The sequence below is a fragment of the Meriones unguiculatus genome, chromosome 5 (genome assembly GCF_030254825.1).
Source record: "Meriones unguiculatus strain TT.TT164.6M chromosome 5, Bangor_MerUng_6.1, whole genome shotgun sequence".
Taxonomy (NCBI): Eukaryota; Metazoa; Chordata; class Mammalia; order Rodentia; family Muridae; genus Meriones; species Meriones unguiculatus.
This window is the reverse complement of record NC_083353.1, coordinates 87431291-87443968: the sequence shown is the minus strand read 5'-3', so window position 1 is coordinate 87443968 and position 12678 is coordinate 87431291. Positions and strand designations below refer to the sequence as shown.

Genomic DNA, 12678 nt, shown 5'->3' with positions numbered 1-12678 from the left:
CTCCTGCCAACCGCCAGACAACCATCAGAATCTCGGCCTCTTTGTCAGGCATCAGCTAACACACACACCTGAATAAGGCCAGCATAGAGTGCTGACCATCTAACTTATAAGCTAAAAGGTCCGTGGGCTGCTGACGATCCCAAGATATACAACTAATGCATCCTCTATTGGCCGGGTGCCCAGATTCAATGACCTGTTGATTGCAAGTTGACTGGCAACAGTGGCTGCTCTATAAGCTCTGATTTCATTTTCCTCTCAAGTTACATGCTGGGTGGAAATTCATCCATCACTTCTGTTAAAACTCACATGGTACCCATGGAATCCCACACCACAGGAGAAATGAAAGCCATAGGCCAAATTGAAAGCATAAAAGTTTGCCTTTATTTTGAAAGCCAAGGCTTCAGCCACCTCTGAAGAGATGGGCTCCTGCCACTAAGATTTCATCTTTCTTCTCTGGAAGGGAGGTTGGCCTCTACCAGCAGCAGCGGGGCACAGCGGTCTGCTTTAGGATGAGTCCTAGATGGAGCTTCCTGATGTCTCTCAGGGTACTCTCCCTCCATCTCCGTGTGTTCGAGAATTATAGGTTATAATAGTGTTCCACTGTGACTAGAATAAAAAGAGGCATGAGTTTAGGGAATCATAATACCTGAGATCAGGGTGGTCATAGTTCCTACATATGGAATGAGTCTACTCCAAACTGAGCTATGTAGGAAGATTAAAATAATGGGTTTTGAAGATATAGTCTCCAAAAAAATATAAGTAAATATTATTAATACTTTTATATTAGCCATACATTACTAACATATACTATATAGTATATTACTACATAGTAACATATTACTAATAATTTTATATCACATATATATTACTAACATAGATATTAGTAATTTATATGGACTATATAATAAGACCATCCTTGAGCTATAGTTGATTATTACAATAGCCAATTTCCCCTGTTTCTTTTAGTTTTTTTAGTATGCAGTAACTAAATAATTTGCTAAAGTAATTTGCAACCCCCTGGGTTCAACCAGCACCAAAAGCTTTTGGCTGTGTGGGGTAAAGAGAGGCCATTTCAGTGGCACAGTCCGTACCCTGCAACAGCTCTCAGAGCAAACAGCATAGAATAAAACCACCGCTGCATCTGTCCACTGAAGTGTCGCATCTGAAGTGGAAGGCTTCTTTAATTCTTATTTTAACAACTTCAGGAGTCAGCTTTCATCAACAGTGAAGGTGTTGAACTGAGAGGGCTACAACCACAACAGGAATGGGAGTCTTGCTTCTAACAGGAACTCCCTTCCCACAGCCCACCAGGCACCCTTTCCTCTTTCTGTCCCTGTCCTCCCACCCTACTCCCAAGCACCACCCCCTGTCCCAGCCCCTTTGTGGAAACATTCCACAACAAATTTCACCACCTTCTGCATTGATCGCTATGCTCGCTGACAGGAGACCACTACCCTCTTATACCTTGTTTCCCAATTGCAGCTTTTTTCTGTCCTTGTCCCCAGCTATAGGTCCTGTAGGTAAGTGAGGCTCTTGCTTTGTAACTTGTGTCTTTCAAGTTCTCTCCAGGGCAGAATAAGAATTTTTCTTGAACTCACGGCAGTTTTGAATGAGGGGACACTTTTAGTTTTAGATTTTAATTTAAATAAACTGCTGGGTGATGCCACCAAAACTGATCTTTTCTCCCTTCTCTTTCCGTACCAGGCAGGGGTCAAATCTAGAGCCCTATTCATTCGAAATGAATGATCTACCACTGAGCAATACCCTCACCCTCCCCAAATTAATCATTTCAATACACTGTTGAAGAGGTAAAATATATCTTTCCCATAAAGGAAGCTTTTTTGTGTCGTTGGCAAATGACACAAGTAAAGCCTTGGTTACAGCAGATGTCACAGACAGCCACAGGGACATTGCCTGTCTATGAATTCAAGAAATCTGCTACCGCTAAAAAGGAAATAACCAAATGCCAAAGGAAACTCGCGAACGCCCTTCCTTTCATCGTTGTAGCAGGAATCTTTATCCCTGACATGCCGCAGCATGGACTCGGATATGCAATTCATGAAAACTGGGGCTGTTTCTTTAAAAAGGGTGTTCAGCTCTGCTGGTTATAATGAGTTTGTATTTGTCAAGTGGCCTTTATGCTTAAATAAAAAGGTAATGATAAACAACCATGGCAACTGCTGTGTGCAGTAACCCCTTGCAATGCTTCCTGACATGTGTCTTTAGCAGAGTGGGGCCCCTGGAGCAATCAGTGTGAATATGAAAATGAGCACATTATTTCGCTGTTAGCATAGGCAGCCGAGATGAAAGGGAAGGCTGCAGGCCTACTGATGTTTTTATTTTCCTTTTTTTTTTTTTTGAGAGAGAGTAAATGAATAAGAAAGTGTAGGCAGGGTGTTCTAACGGCAAAATTGAAGGCAGTTTGGGAATTTAATATTTCGGACGTGTGCGAAGTTTATGAGAAATGCTCCAGTGTGAACTCTCAGCTCAGCTAACATGTCTCCGTAACACTAGTGGGGGACGCTAAGGCACAGGGATGTTAAAAAGTGAAGAAGCAAACACACAAAGGAAGATTTCTCAGGCAAGTCATGAAGCCCGGTAAACATCAGCCTCTTCATCTCCAGCACCTGACTGAGATTCGTCAACCAGATAATCCCTAATCCCCTTTCCACAAAGAACTGCCTTGCCCCGAGTTAGGAAGGTTTTAAGTCACAGTGAAGACTTAGACATGGCCTGCCTGAAGCACACATCTATGCCTCATCCTGATCATGCCCAAAAGATGTTCCCCTTTGCTCTCCTTCCTCTGGTAAAGAGCCATGGAAACCTATGCACAACATACTTTAGACCATTTCTCTTGATTCTTATAAAACCAGACCAGCTGTAGGATGGTATTGCAGTATAAACTTCCATCCTTTGGCAAACCTTCCCATCACCCAGGTCGTGTTAAGTAGCATGTGTATGTGTGTGTGGGGGGGAGAGATCAGAGCTACTGTAAGGCTCTGAATAAGAGTCTAGCCTGTATGAGTGGCTGTGACTCTTTGTTTCTTTTTCTTCCTTCCCTCAGATCGCTAGTCAAATTAAAGACTAAATGGATGTTTTCCTTGGATTTGGTACTCAAGGAAATGTCATATGACATGGGGGACCAAACCTATACCCCCAAGGATGAGCCTGAACTGCGTTAAATGAACAGGGGAGATTACAGAGCAGTTTGTCTATGATAAAACAGAGGTAACATATCGCTGACAGGAGACAGGGCAGGGAAGTGCAGAGCACAGTTGAGCAGGAATGTTAAAACCGACAAACCCCGCTGCCTGGACTGACCTACATTCCCAGCGCACCAAGCCCAGTTGTTGAGCCCTAGAACTTCTATCCAGAGACTGTGCTGTCACTCACAACTTGATCTTTAAGCCACTGAAACAGGTTCCAGACTCCACATCTGTTCCCTTGTGCTGAGGGACCGACAGGAGCCCCAGGGCCCAGGGAAGGACTGATTGTGAAATCATGATAGGGGACATTGGGACACTGGGGTGACGGCTAGTTGTCCTGGTGCCCTGGTACTCCCCTGAGGTGAAATGGATTAATCACTAAGGAATCACCTGGGTGTCAGGCAGCCATCCTGACAGGCCTAGGGGAAGGTAAAAGAGGAGATGAATGAAGAGAGGTGGAATGATCATGGAGGAAAGCCTGAGGAAGAATCAGTGGTGTGCAGGGGTGTTGTTATAGACAAAAATGAAAATCCCCACAGTTCTCTTTTACCAATGAAGATACAAGAGCCAGATGCTGGAGTGAAAATCTGCTAGCTCAGAGATGCAGAGAAAGCACCCAGCTGACCTTCCTTCTCAGCTCAGGTCTAGATGAAAAAGCCCCAAGGCTCACTAGTTCAACTGATAGCTGAGGAGGAAAAGGCCAAAAAAAAAAAAAAAAAAAAAAAAAAAAAAAAAAAAAAAAAAACCCAAAACAAAACAAAACAAAAACCAAAACCAAAACAAAATAAAAAAAACCCAAACAAACAAGCAAAAAAGCCAAGGCTGAAGGCTTGCTAGCTCAAAGCCCCAAAGCCAGGGAGCTGAGGAGCTGAAGCCGGAGCTTAAGCTAAAAGCTCTTTCTTCTTCTCCACGCCGCCTTAAATATCCCTCAACTCAAAGTCCCTCCTACTCTTTAACCCGTCAGCTGGTTTCTAGCTTTGCCTCCTGGCCCAGGGTTAACTTTATTATATTGGGTATACATGAGCTCTTATATTAAAGGTATGTGCTAGGGCTCGGTGAACCACACCATAATTGCCTGTGTACAATACACAGGAAGTTCTTGGATTAAAGGGGTGTTATTGGGCTCTACCACATGACTGTAATTGTGTTTTACAGTTCACAATTTTGGGGTTCACAATGGGATCAAATATCCTGCAACACAGGGGACCCAGGGGCTGGACAGTCTCTGGACATCATGATGTCATGTGGGCCTCAGCACCTTTGTCACTACTATCATACCCACCCTCCTGTATGTCGTGTATGCATACTGCCATCTCTAGTTTGTGTGGCTGGGGTCATCTTGTGTCTGTCACCGTCTCTGGCTGGCAGAGCAGCTGTCAGCTTGGACTGCAGTTGGTGGATGGGTATTAAGGTGGCATGTTGGAGGGGTACAACTCCACTTACCCCTGGGATGTAGGAGCAGGTCATAGTACCTTGTACCTGTTGCTGCTCGTACGTAGTGCCTGCCAACTGCCTGGGCAAGCTTCTCTGTCAATGTGAAATTTTATCAAATGGAAGTTTAAAGAAAGATTACAGAGGATACCATTGTGCGGGGCTATTTGTAGAGTGTCCCCTGTCTGTCTTGTGTTCATACATTCAAGAATAGGTAAGGTTTAAAAAAGCCAATTAATTAAAAAAACCCAATTAAAAAATATCCCCAAGTAGTATTGGGAGTTGAAGCATGAATTTAAATCTCATATGTACTTGAATCTCACCTGGATTCTGTCAATCAAGTTTCTCATTCATTTTGTGCTTCAGTTTCCCCTTCTGCAATATGAGAACAGAAACTTTACCTACTTAAGAGGTTGCCATGAAGGGAAGGAAGGAAACGGTACTGACTTGGGTCACCCAGTCTTTTCCTGGAAAAAGTCTCGCAGACTGGTGGGTACGAGCCGCCATCGCTGAACTGGACTCCAGCCACAGGCACAAACAGCTGCTGCACAGCAGCTCCCCAGCTGTGTGCCCCAGGGCAACAGAGGCTGGGAGTCACTGTCGGGAGAAATCCTCCCAGGGAACTAAGCAAAGGGGATGGACTTAGGCCATCCAGTATATCCCTGGAATAGGTCCCGCAGACCGGCCCAACCCAGGGACCTGTTGTGCACCAGATAGCCTGCTGTTACCAGGAGAGCGGTATCCACCCACCACAGATTACCACTTGGATACTGGGGCATATAGCACCAACCTCAGACCTACAAAAGCCCAGAATCCCCGAGATCAACCCCCAGATACTGCATCAAGGGGCAACCAGTCATCCCTAACAAAACTGACCAAACCACGAGACACACAGGTTATAGCAGCAGATGACTAAATCTACAGCAAGAAACCCAGAAGCAGGGCAGCTGTCTTCAGGACTTCCCTGGGCGAGAGGAGAACCCTCTTGACTAACAAGGATCACAGTTACCATCAGGTCTCTATGCCTAAGGTGAGCAGCAGCAACTCCTGAAAAACACCAGTAATCCAGTGACTATACCCAAAAAGCTAAGAAGGCTTCCTTCAGGAAAAAACATCTTCCTGCCAAGGGGATTCTCTCCACCACAAGATCCCTAGGAACCACCAGAAACTAACCCCAAACACCTAAGATAGCCCAATGGGTAGAGGCCAGCGTGAAAGCTCAATCAACAAAAGACAGAGCAATATGGCATCTTCAGGACCCAGTTATCCAGGGGCAAGTAGCCCTGGACACCCCAGCATAACTGAAATCTAAGAAGATGACCTAACAACTATGATCATGAAGAGGATAACAGAGGAAACAAATAAAATACGTAAAGACCTAGAGGAAGATAAACTCACACAGATTATGGCCATCCATAAAGAAATAGAGGAAACTGCAGCCAAACAGTTTGTGGCCTTTAGAGAGGAAATGCTTAAATCACTGAATGAAATAAAAGAAACAGAGGATTGTTCAAACATAGAGCTGAAGAAACTCAATGAAGACACAACATACCCAAATTTGTGGGATACAATGAAGGCAGTGCTAAGAGGAAAGTTCATAGGACTAAGTGCCTTCAAGAAGAAATTTGAGACAGTGCATTCAAACAACTTAATGGCTCACTTAAAAACCCTAGGAAAAAAAAAAAGAAGCAGACACACCAAAGAGGAGTAGACGGCTGGAAATAATCAAACTCAGGGCTGAAATCAATCAATTAGAAACAAATAAAACAATTCTAAGAATCAATGAAACCAAGAGCTGGTTCTTTGAGAAAATCAACAAGATCGACAAACCCTTAGCCAAGCTAACTAAAAGGCAGAGCGACACCATCCAAATCAACAAAATCATAAGTGAAAAGGGGGACATAACTATAGACACTGAGGAAATCCAAACAATCATTAGGACTTACTTCAAAAGTCTATATGCCAAAAATTTGAAAATCTAAATGAAATGGACAATTTTCTTGATCGATTCGACTTACCAAAGGTGAATCAGGACCAGGTAAATCAATTAAATAGTCCTATATCCCCCAAGGAAATAGAAGCAGTCATCGAAAGTCTCCCATCCAAAAAAAAAGGCCCAGGACCAGATGGTTTCAGCACAGAATTCTACCAGACCTTCGAAGAAGAGGTAACTACAGTTCTTTTCAAACTATTCCACAAAATAGAAACAGAAGGAACATCACCAAACTCATTCTATGAAGCCATAGTCACCTTGGTACCTAAACCTCACAAAGACCCAACAAAGAAAGAGAATTTCAGGCCAATCTCCTTTATGAGCATTGAAGCAAAAATACTCAACAAAATACTTGCAAACTGAATACAAGAACACATCAAAGATATCATCCACCATGACCAAGTAGGCTTCATCCCAGGCATGCAGGGGTGGTTCAATATATGGAAATCCATCAATGTGATCCACCATATTAACAAACTGAAAGAATAAAACCACATGATAATCTCCCTAGATGCTGAAAAAGACAAAATCCAACATCCATTCATGTTTAAAGTATTGGAGAGATCAGGAATACAAGGCACATATCTAAACATAGTAAAGGTGATATACAGCAAACCTATAGCCAACATCAAACTGAATGGAGAGAAACTTAAAGCAATCCCACTGAAATCAGGGACAAGACAAGGCTGCCCACTCTCTCCATATCTCTTCAAAATAGTTCTGGAAGTCCTTGCTAGAGCAATAAGACAGTTGAAGGAGATCAAGGGGATACAAATTGGAAAGGAAGAAGTCAAATTATCACTCTTTGCAGATGATATGATAGTATACATGAGTGACCCCAAAAACTCTACCAGGGAACTCCTACAGCTGATAAACACCTTCAGCAAAGTGGACGGATACAAAATTAACTCAAAAAAATCAGTAGCCCTCCTGTATACAAAAGACAAAAGGGCCGAGAAAGAAATTAGGGAAACAACACCCTTCACAATAGCCACAAATTACATAAAGTACCTTTGTGTAACCCTAACCAAGCAAGTCAAAGACTTGTATGAAAAAAATTTCAAGTGTCTGAAGAAAGAATTAGAAGATATCAGAAGATGGAAAGATCTCCCATGCTCATGGCTTGACAGGATTAACATAGTAAAAATGGCTATTTTACCAAAAGCAATCTATAGCTTCAATGCAATTCCCATCAAATTACCAACACAATTCTTTACAGACCTGGAAAGAAAAATTCTCAACTTCATATGGAATAACAAGAAACCCAGAATTCCTAAAACAATCCTCTACAATAAAAGATCTTCTGGAGGTATCTCCATCTCTGATCTTAAGCTGTACTATAGAGCAACAATACTAAAAACTGTATGGTACTGGCATAGAAACAGAATGGTGGATCAATGGAACCAGAAATAAACCCACACACTTATGGACACCTGATCTTTGACAAAGATGCCAAAACCATACAATGGAGAAAAGATAGCATCTTCAACAAATGGTGCTGGTCTAACTGAATGTCTACATGTAGAAAAATGAAAATAGATCCATACTTGTCACCCTGCACAAAACTGAAGTCCAAGTGGATCAAAGACCTCAACATAAAACCAGACACATTAAATCGGCTTGAAAAAAAAGTGGGGAATACCCTTGAACTCATTGGCACAGGAGAACTTCCTGAACAGAACACCAACAGCACAGGCTCTAAGATCAACAATCAATAAATGGGACCTCATGAAACTGAAAAGCTTCTGTAAAGCAAAGGACACCATTATCAAAACAAAATGACTGCCTACAGATTGGGAAAGATCTTCACCAACCCTTTATCTGATAGAGGGCTAATATCCAGTATATATAAAGACCTAAAGAAGCTGAAAAGCAGCAAAACAAGTAATCCACTTAAAAAATGGGGAACAGAGCTAAACAGAGAATTCTCTGTAGAGGAATATCGAATGGCAGAGAAACACTTAAAGAAATACTCAACATCATTAGCCATCAGGGAAAAGCAAATCAAAACGACCCTGAGATTTCACCTTACACCCATGAGAATGGCCAAGATCAAAAACTCAAGTGACAACACATGCTGGAGAGGTGGTGGAGAAAGGGGAACCCTCCTCCACGGCTGGTGGGAATATAAACTCGCACAACCACTCTGGAAATCAATCTGGCGCTTTCTCAGACAAGTAGGAATAGTGCTTCCTCAAGATCCAGCCATACCACTCCTAGGCATATATCCAAAAGAGGCTCAAGTACACAAAAAGGACATTTGCTCAACCATGTTTGTAGCAGCTTTATTTGTAATAGCCAGAAACTGGAAATAGCCCAGATGCCCCTCAACTGAAGAATGGATGCAGAAATTGTGGTACATCTACACAATGGAGTATTACTCTGCAATGAAAAATAAAGAAATAATGAAATTTGCAAGTAAATGGTGGGACCTGGAAAGGAACATCCTGAGTGAGCTGTCCCAGAAGCAGAAAGACACACATGGTATATACTCACTCATATAGACCTATAACATAGGATAAATCTACTAAAACCTGTACATCTAAAGAAACTAATCAAGAGAGAGGACCCTGACTAAAATGCTCAATCCCCATCCTGAAAGGCAAAGATGATGGACATCAGAAGAAGAAGAAAACAGGAAACAACCTAGGAACCTGCCACAGAGGGCCTCTGAAAGGCTCTGCCCTGCAGACTATCAAAGAAGACGCTGAGACTTATGGCCAACTGTTGGGCAACGTGCAGGGAATCTTATGTAAGAAGTGGGAAATAGTAAGATCTGGAGAGGACAGGAACTCCACAAGGAGAGCAACAGAACCAGAAAATTTGAACACAGGAGTCTTCCCAGAGAGTCATACTCCAACCAAGTACCATACATGGAGATAACCTAGAACCCCTGCACAGATGTAGTCCATGGCAGCTTAGTGTCCATGTGGGTTACATAGTACTGGAAAGAGGGACTGCCTCTGACATAATCTGATTGGCCTGTTCTTTGATCACCTCCCCCTGAGGGGGGAGCAGCCTTACCAGGCCACAGACGATGACAATGCAGCCATTCCTGATGAGATCTGATAGACTTAAGTTCACAAGGAAGGAGAGGAGGACTTCCCCTATCAGTGGACTTGGGGAGGGGCAAGTATTAAGAAGGGGGAGGGAGGATGGGACTGGGAGGGGAGGAGGGAGGGCCTTATGGGGGGATACAAAGTGAATAAAGTATAATTAATAAAAATAAATAAATAAATAAATAAATAAATAAATATCTGAAAAATATGTAGTCAAGTCAGTCCTAATTGAAAAGATATAAATTCTTGCAACTTATTGAGCCCTGTTAACCTTTGTCATTCTGAATTCACTATGCACTTATGTAATAGATACAGAGAAAATAAATATTTAGTATTAATGAAACAAACAAACAAAAAAGAGGTTGCCATGAAGCTTAAAAAGGTGCCAGTTTTTTTTTTTGTGGTTTCTTTTTTTAAATTTTTTTCATATTAATTAATTTACTTTGTATCCCAGCTGTAGGCCCCTCCCTCATTCCCTCTCAATCTCCTCCCTCCCTCATTCCTCCCTGGCCCTGTCTAAGTCCACTGATAGGGGAGGTCCTCCTCCCCTTCTATCTGACCCTAGCTTATCAGGTGTCATCAGGACTGGTTGCAGTGTCCTCCTCTGTGGCCTAGCAAGGCTGCTCCTCCCGAGGGGGTGGGAGAGGGGGGAAGGAAGGAGGTCAAAGAGACAGCCACTGAGTTCCTGTCAGAGACAGTCCCTGGGTTCACAGTTGTTTAATGTTTGGCAATAGTGGCTGTGATTGTGATTTTTATTTTTTATCTAAGTGCATAGTAGTCTGTAAACACTTTTCTCATACCTGAGTAGAAAACCAAGTAATAGCCTTTTCATTAATTTAAGGCTAAGGAACAAGAAAACACATGACACAAATGCTGTCCATAATCACACTATTTGGAAAGAAGAGGCAGGATCAGAAGTTCCAGGTGAATGGAAGGTACAAGAAACCCTATCTCCAAACCCAAAAGAACAACAAAACACAACCACCCAAAACAACAACAGTAACTAACCACCATCCCCGGCACCCCCCAATACATTGGTCCCAATTCCTTCCCCTGGAACATTACTTGATCCAAGTGGTGTCCTTTGACAGTGGTAAGGCTTCCAGGGATCAGGACTAGCAGGCCTCACTGCAGTTTATAACAGTCTGTAACCTGTCATTCCCAGGGCCAGTTTAAGCCAGTGTCCCTGGGGACTGAGATCTGCTTTTGCAACAGGGTAGGCCTCGGGGTGGGGTGATGATTATGGGGGGTAGGGGTAGAGCGGTTGGGTGGGCTCCTCTCTGCTCCCTTTCCTTTTCCCAAACACCCCTTGACCCTGCTCCCTTCAGCAACTCCATTCCTCCACCCCTCCCCGCCCTCTCCCCGCCCTCCACCCCGCCCCTCCTCGGCCTGCCCGTCTAGTGGCCGCGGCGGGGCCCGACTCCCTCCCCCGCCCCCTCCCTCCCCCTCCTCGGCCTCGCTGAAGGTTCCTGGTTAAGATGGCGTCCCCGGTGGCCATCGCGGCGCAGGTCGGGAAGCTTCTGCGAGGTCGAGCGCTGCGGCCGCCGCTCCTGGCGGTCAGGTCCCAGGTGAGCGCGGCCGGGACGACGCGAGCCACCCCCGCTCCGCGGCCTCCTCGCCCCGGTGCGACCCCACGCGACCCCCGGCGACCCCGCGCTCCCCCGCGGCGCGGCCGGCTGTGCGCGGTCCGTAGTTGCGGGAGGACCCGGCCGCCTCCCGCGGGGGATCGCGGGGGTCAGAGTGCACACCCCGCGGCCCGGGTCGTTCCCGCGGCCCCCTCTGCGCCCCCGCGCCCCGGAGCCCCGCGCAGGCTGCGAGTTCCGAAAGTTCCCCGCGCTGTCGGGACCCGCAGGCTTCCCCGCCGCGAACTGGCGCCGCCGCGGAGGCGTCTCCGAGCCGGAGCTCGCCGGGCGGCCACGTGCTCCGCTTGTCGGAGTCGTCGCTACGGGCTGTGGCTGTGCAGCCGGTGCTTGTCGGTGGGGACAGGCAAGGGCCCCGGAGGAAAACGGGCGTCGGTTTCCCTGGCTGCCCTGGGTCAGAACTGCCCAGGCACTGCCCACCTTGCCCCTGCCTCATGGAGACCGAGTTGTTAGTGTTGGACTTTGAACACGTCCTTCACGTTGCTCCCCTGTTGACTTTACCTACCGTCTGCAGAGGGCAAGCTTCTCTCAAGTCGTGCTTCCCGCTTTCTCTAGATTATCCCCTCCCCCAGAGAGAGAGAGAGAGAGAGAGAGAGAGAGAGAGAGAGAGAAAGGAAGGAAGGAAGGAAGGAAGGAAGGAAAAGATAGAAAGAAAGAAAGAAAGAAAGAAAGAAAGAAAGAAAGAAAGAAAACCTTCTAGTTTAACGAGAGGCAAATTGTCACATTTTAACCAGGACCTGCACAGGCACCAAGAAAACTGAAAGAACAACTTCCTAATGATATTTTTGAATTTTTGAGTTACTCTAAGCTTTGGTTAATTATGAAGGTTCCTTTTTTTTTTTCCCTTCCTTTTCATTACCTGACATTTCATTTCTCTGTTATTGTTAATGGGAATTTAAGAGGTGCTAATTCTTATTGCTGTAATATCCCTTAATAGGCACTTGACAGTATGGTGGGCAAAGGAGAGGGGTGTCGGTTTGTCTAATTAAAATCACTCATACCTGCTGTAATAGGGTAAGGAGATATCTCCAGGTGATCTAAGCCCTATTCATTATTGAAGTGTTATAAAAACAGGAATTGTGGTGCTGTTAGGGTAGACTTGAAGTGATGAGAAACATCAAGCCCAGGGCAGTGAAAAGTCAAGACTGAGAAATGATTGTTCAGAGAAACCTGCAACAGAATGTTTAGCTGAAGATTGTCCTCGTCTTCCCTATGCGAGTAGAGGAAACCTTGGAATACTTGGGAGAGACTCATTCCCTATGTTGGGTAATGTTCGTTGGTTTACGGACATGTACATGACTTACTATTTCGGGAACACCAGGTTTAGCAAATGACAGTAGGCCTGGGGA

The 12678-nt window shown here is 44.8% G+C and overlaps 1 protein-coding gene and 1 long non-coding RNA gene across 3 annotated transcripts in view; one reads left to right on the top strand and one right to left on the bottom strand.

Moving 5' to 3' along the window:
* Window positions 1-358: 358 nt before the first annotated feature.
* LOC132654239 (uncharacterized) lies at window positions 359-11967 on the bottom strand. The gene is made up of 2 exons (XR_009591893.1): window positions 11835-11967; window positions 359-606 (listed from the first exon to the last, which is right to left on the bottom strand). It is a non-coding gene; the product is annotated as an uncharacterized LOC132654239 (long non-coding RNA).
* Suclg2 (succinate-CoA ligase GDP-forming subunit beta) overlaps window positions 11122-12678 on the top strand; it is a 250763-nt gene continuing 249206 nt past the window's right edge. The window contains exon 1 of one of the 2 annotated variants that reach the window (XM_060383829.1): window positions 11122-11257. In XM_060383829.1, coding sequence (XP_060239812.1) covers window positions 11168-11257 — 90 coding nt within the window. In that variant the 5' untranslated portion in view covers window positions 11122-11167. The remainder of the gene's footprint in view (window positions 11258-12678) is intronic. The other variant, XR_009591892.1, reaches the window with a different exon arrangement.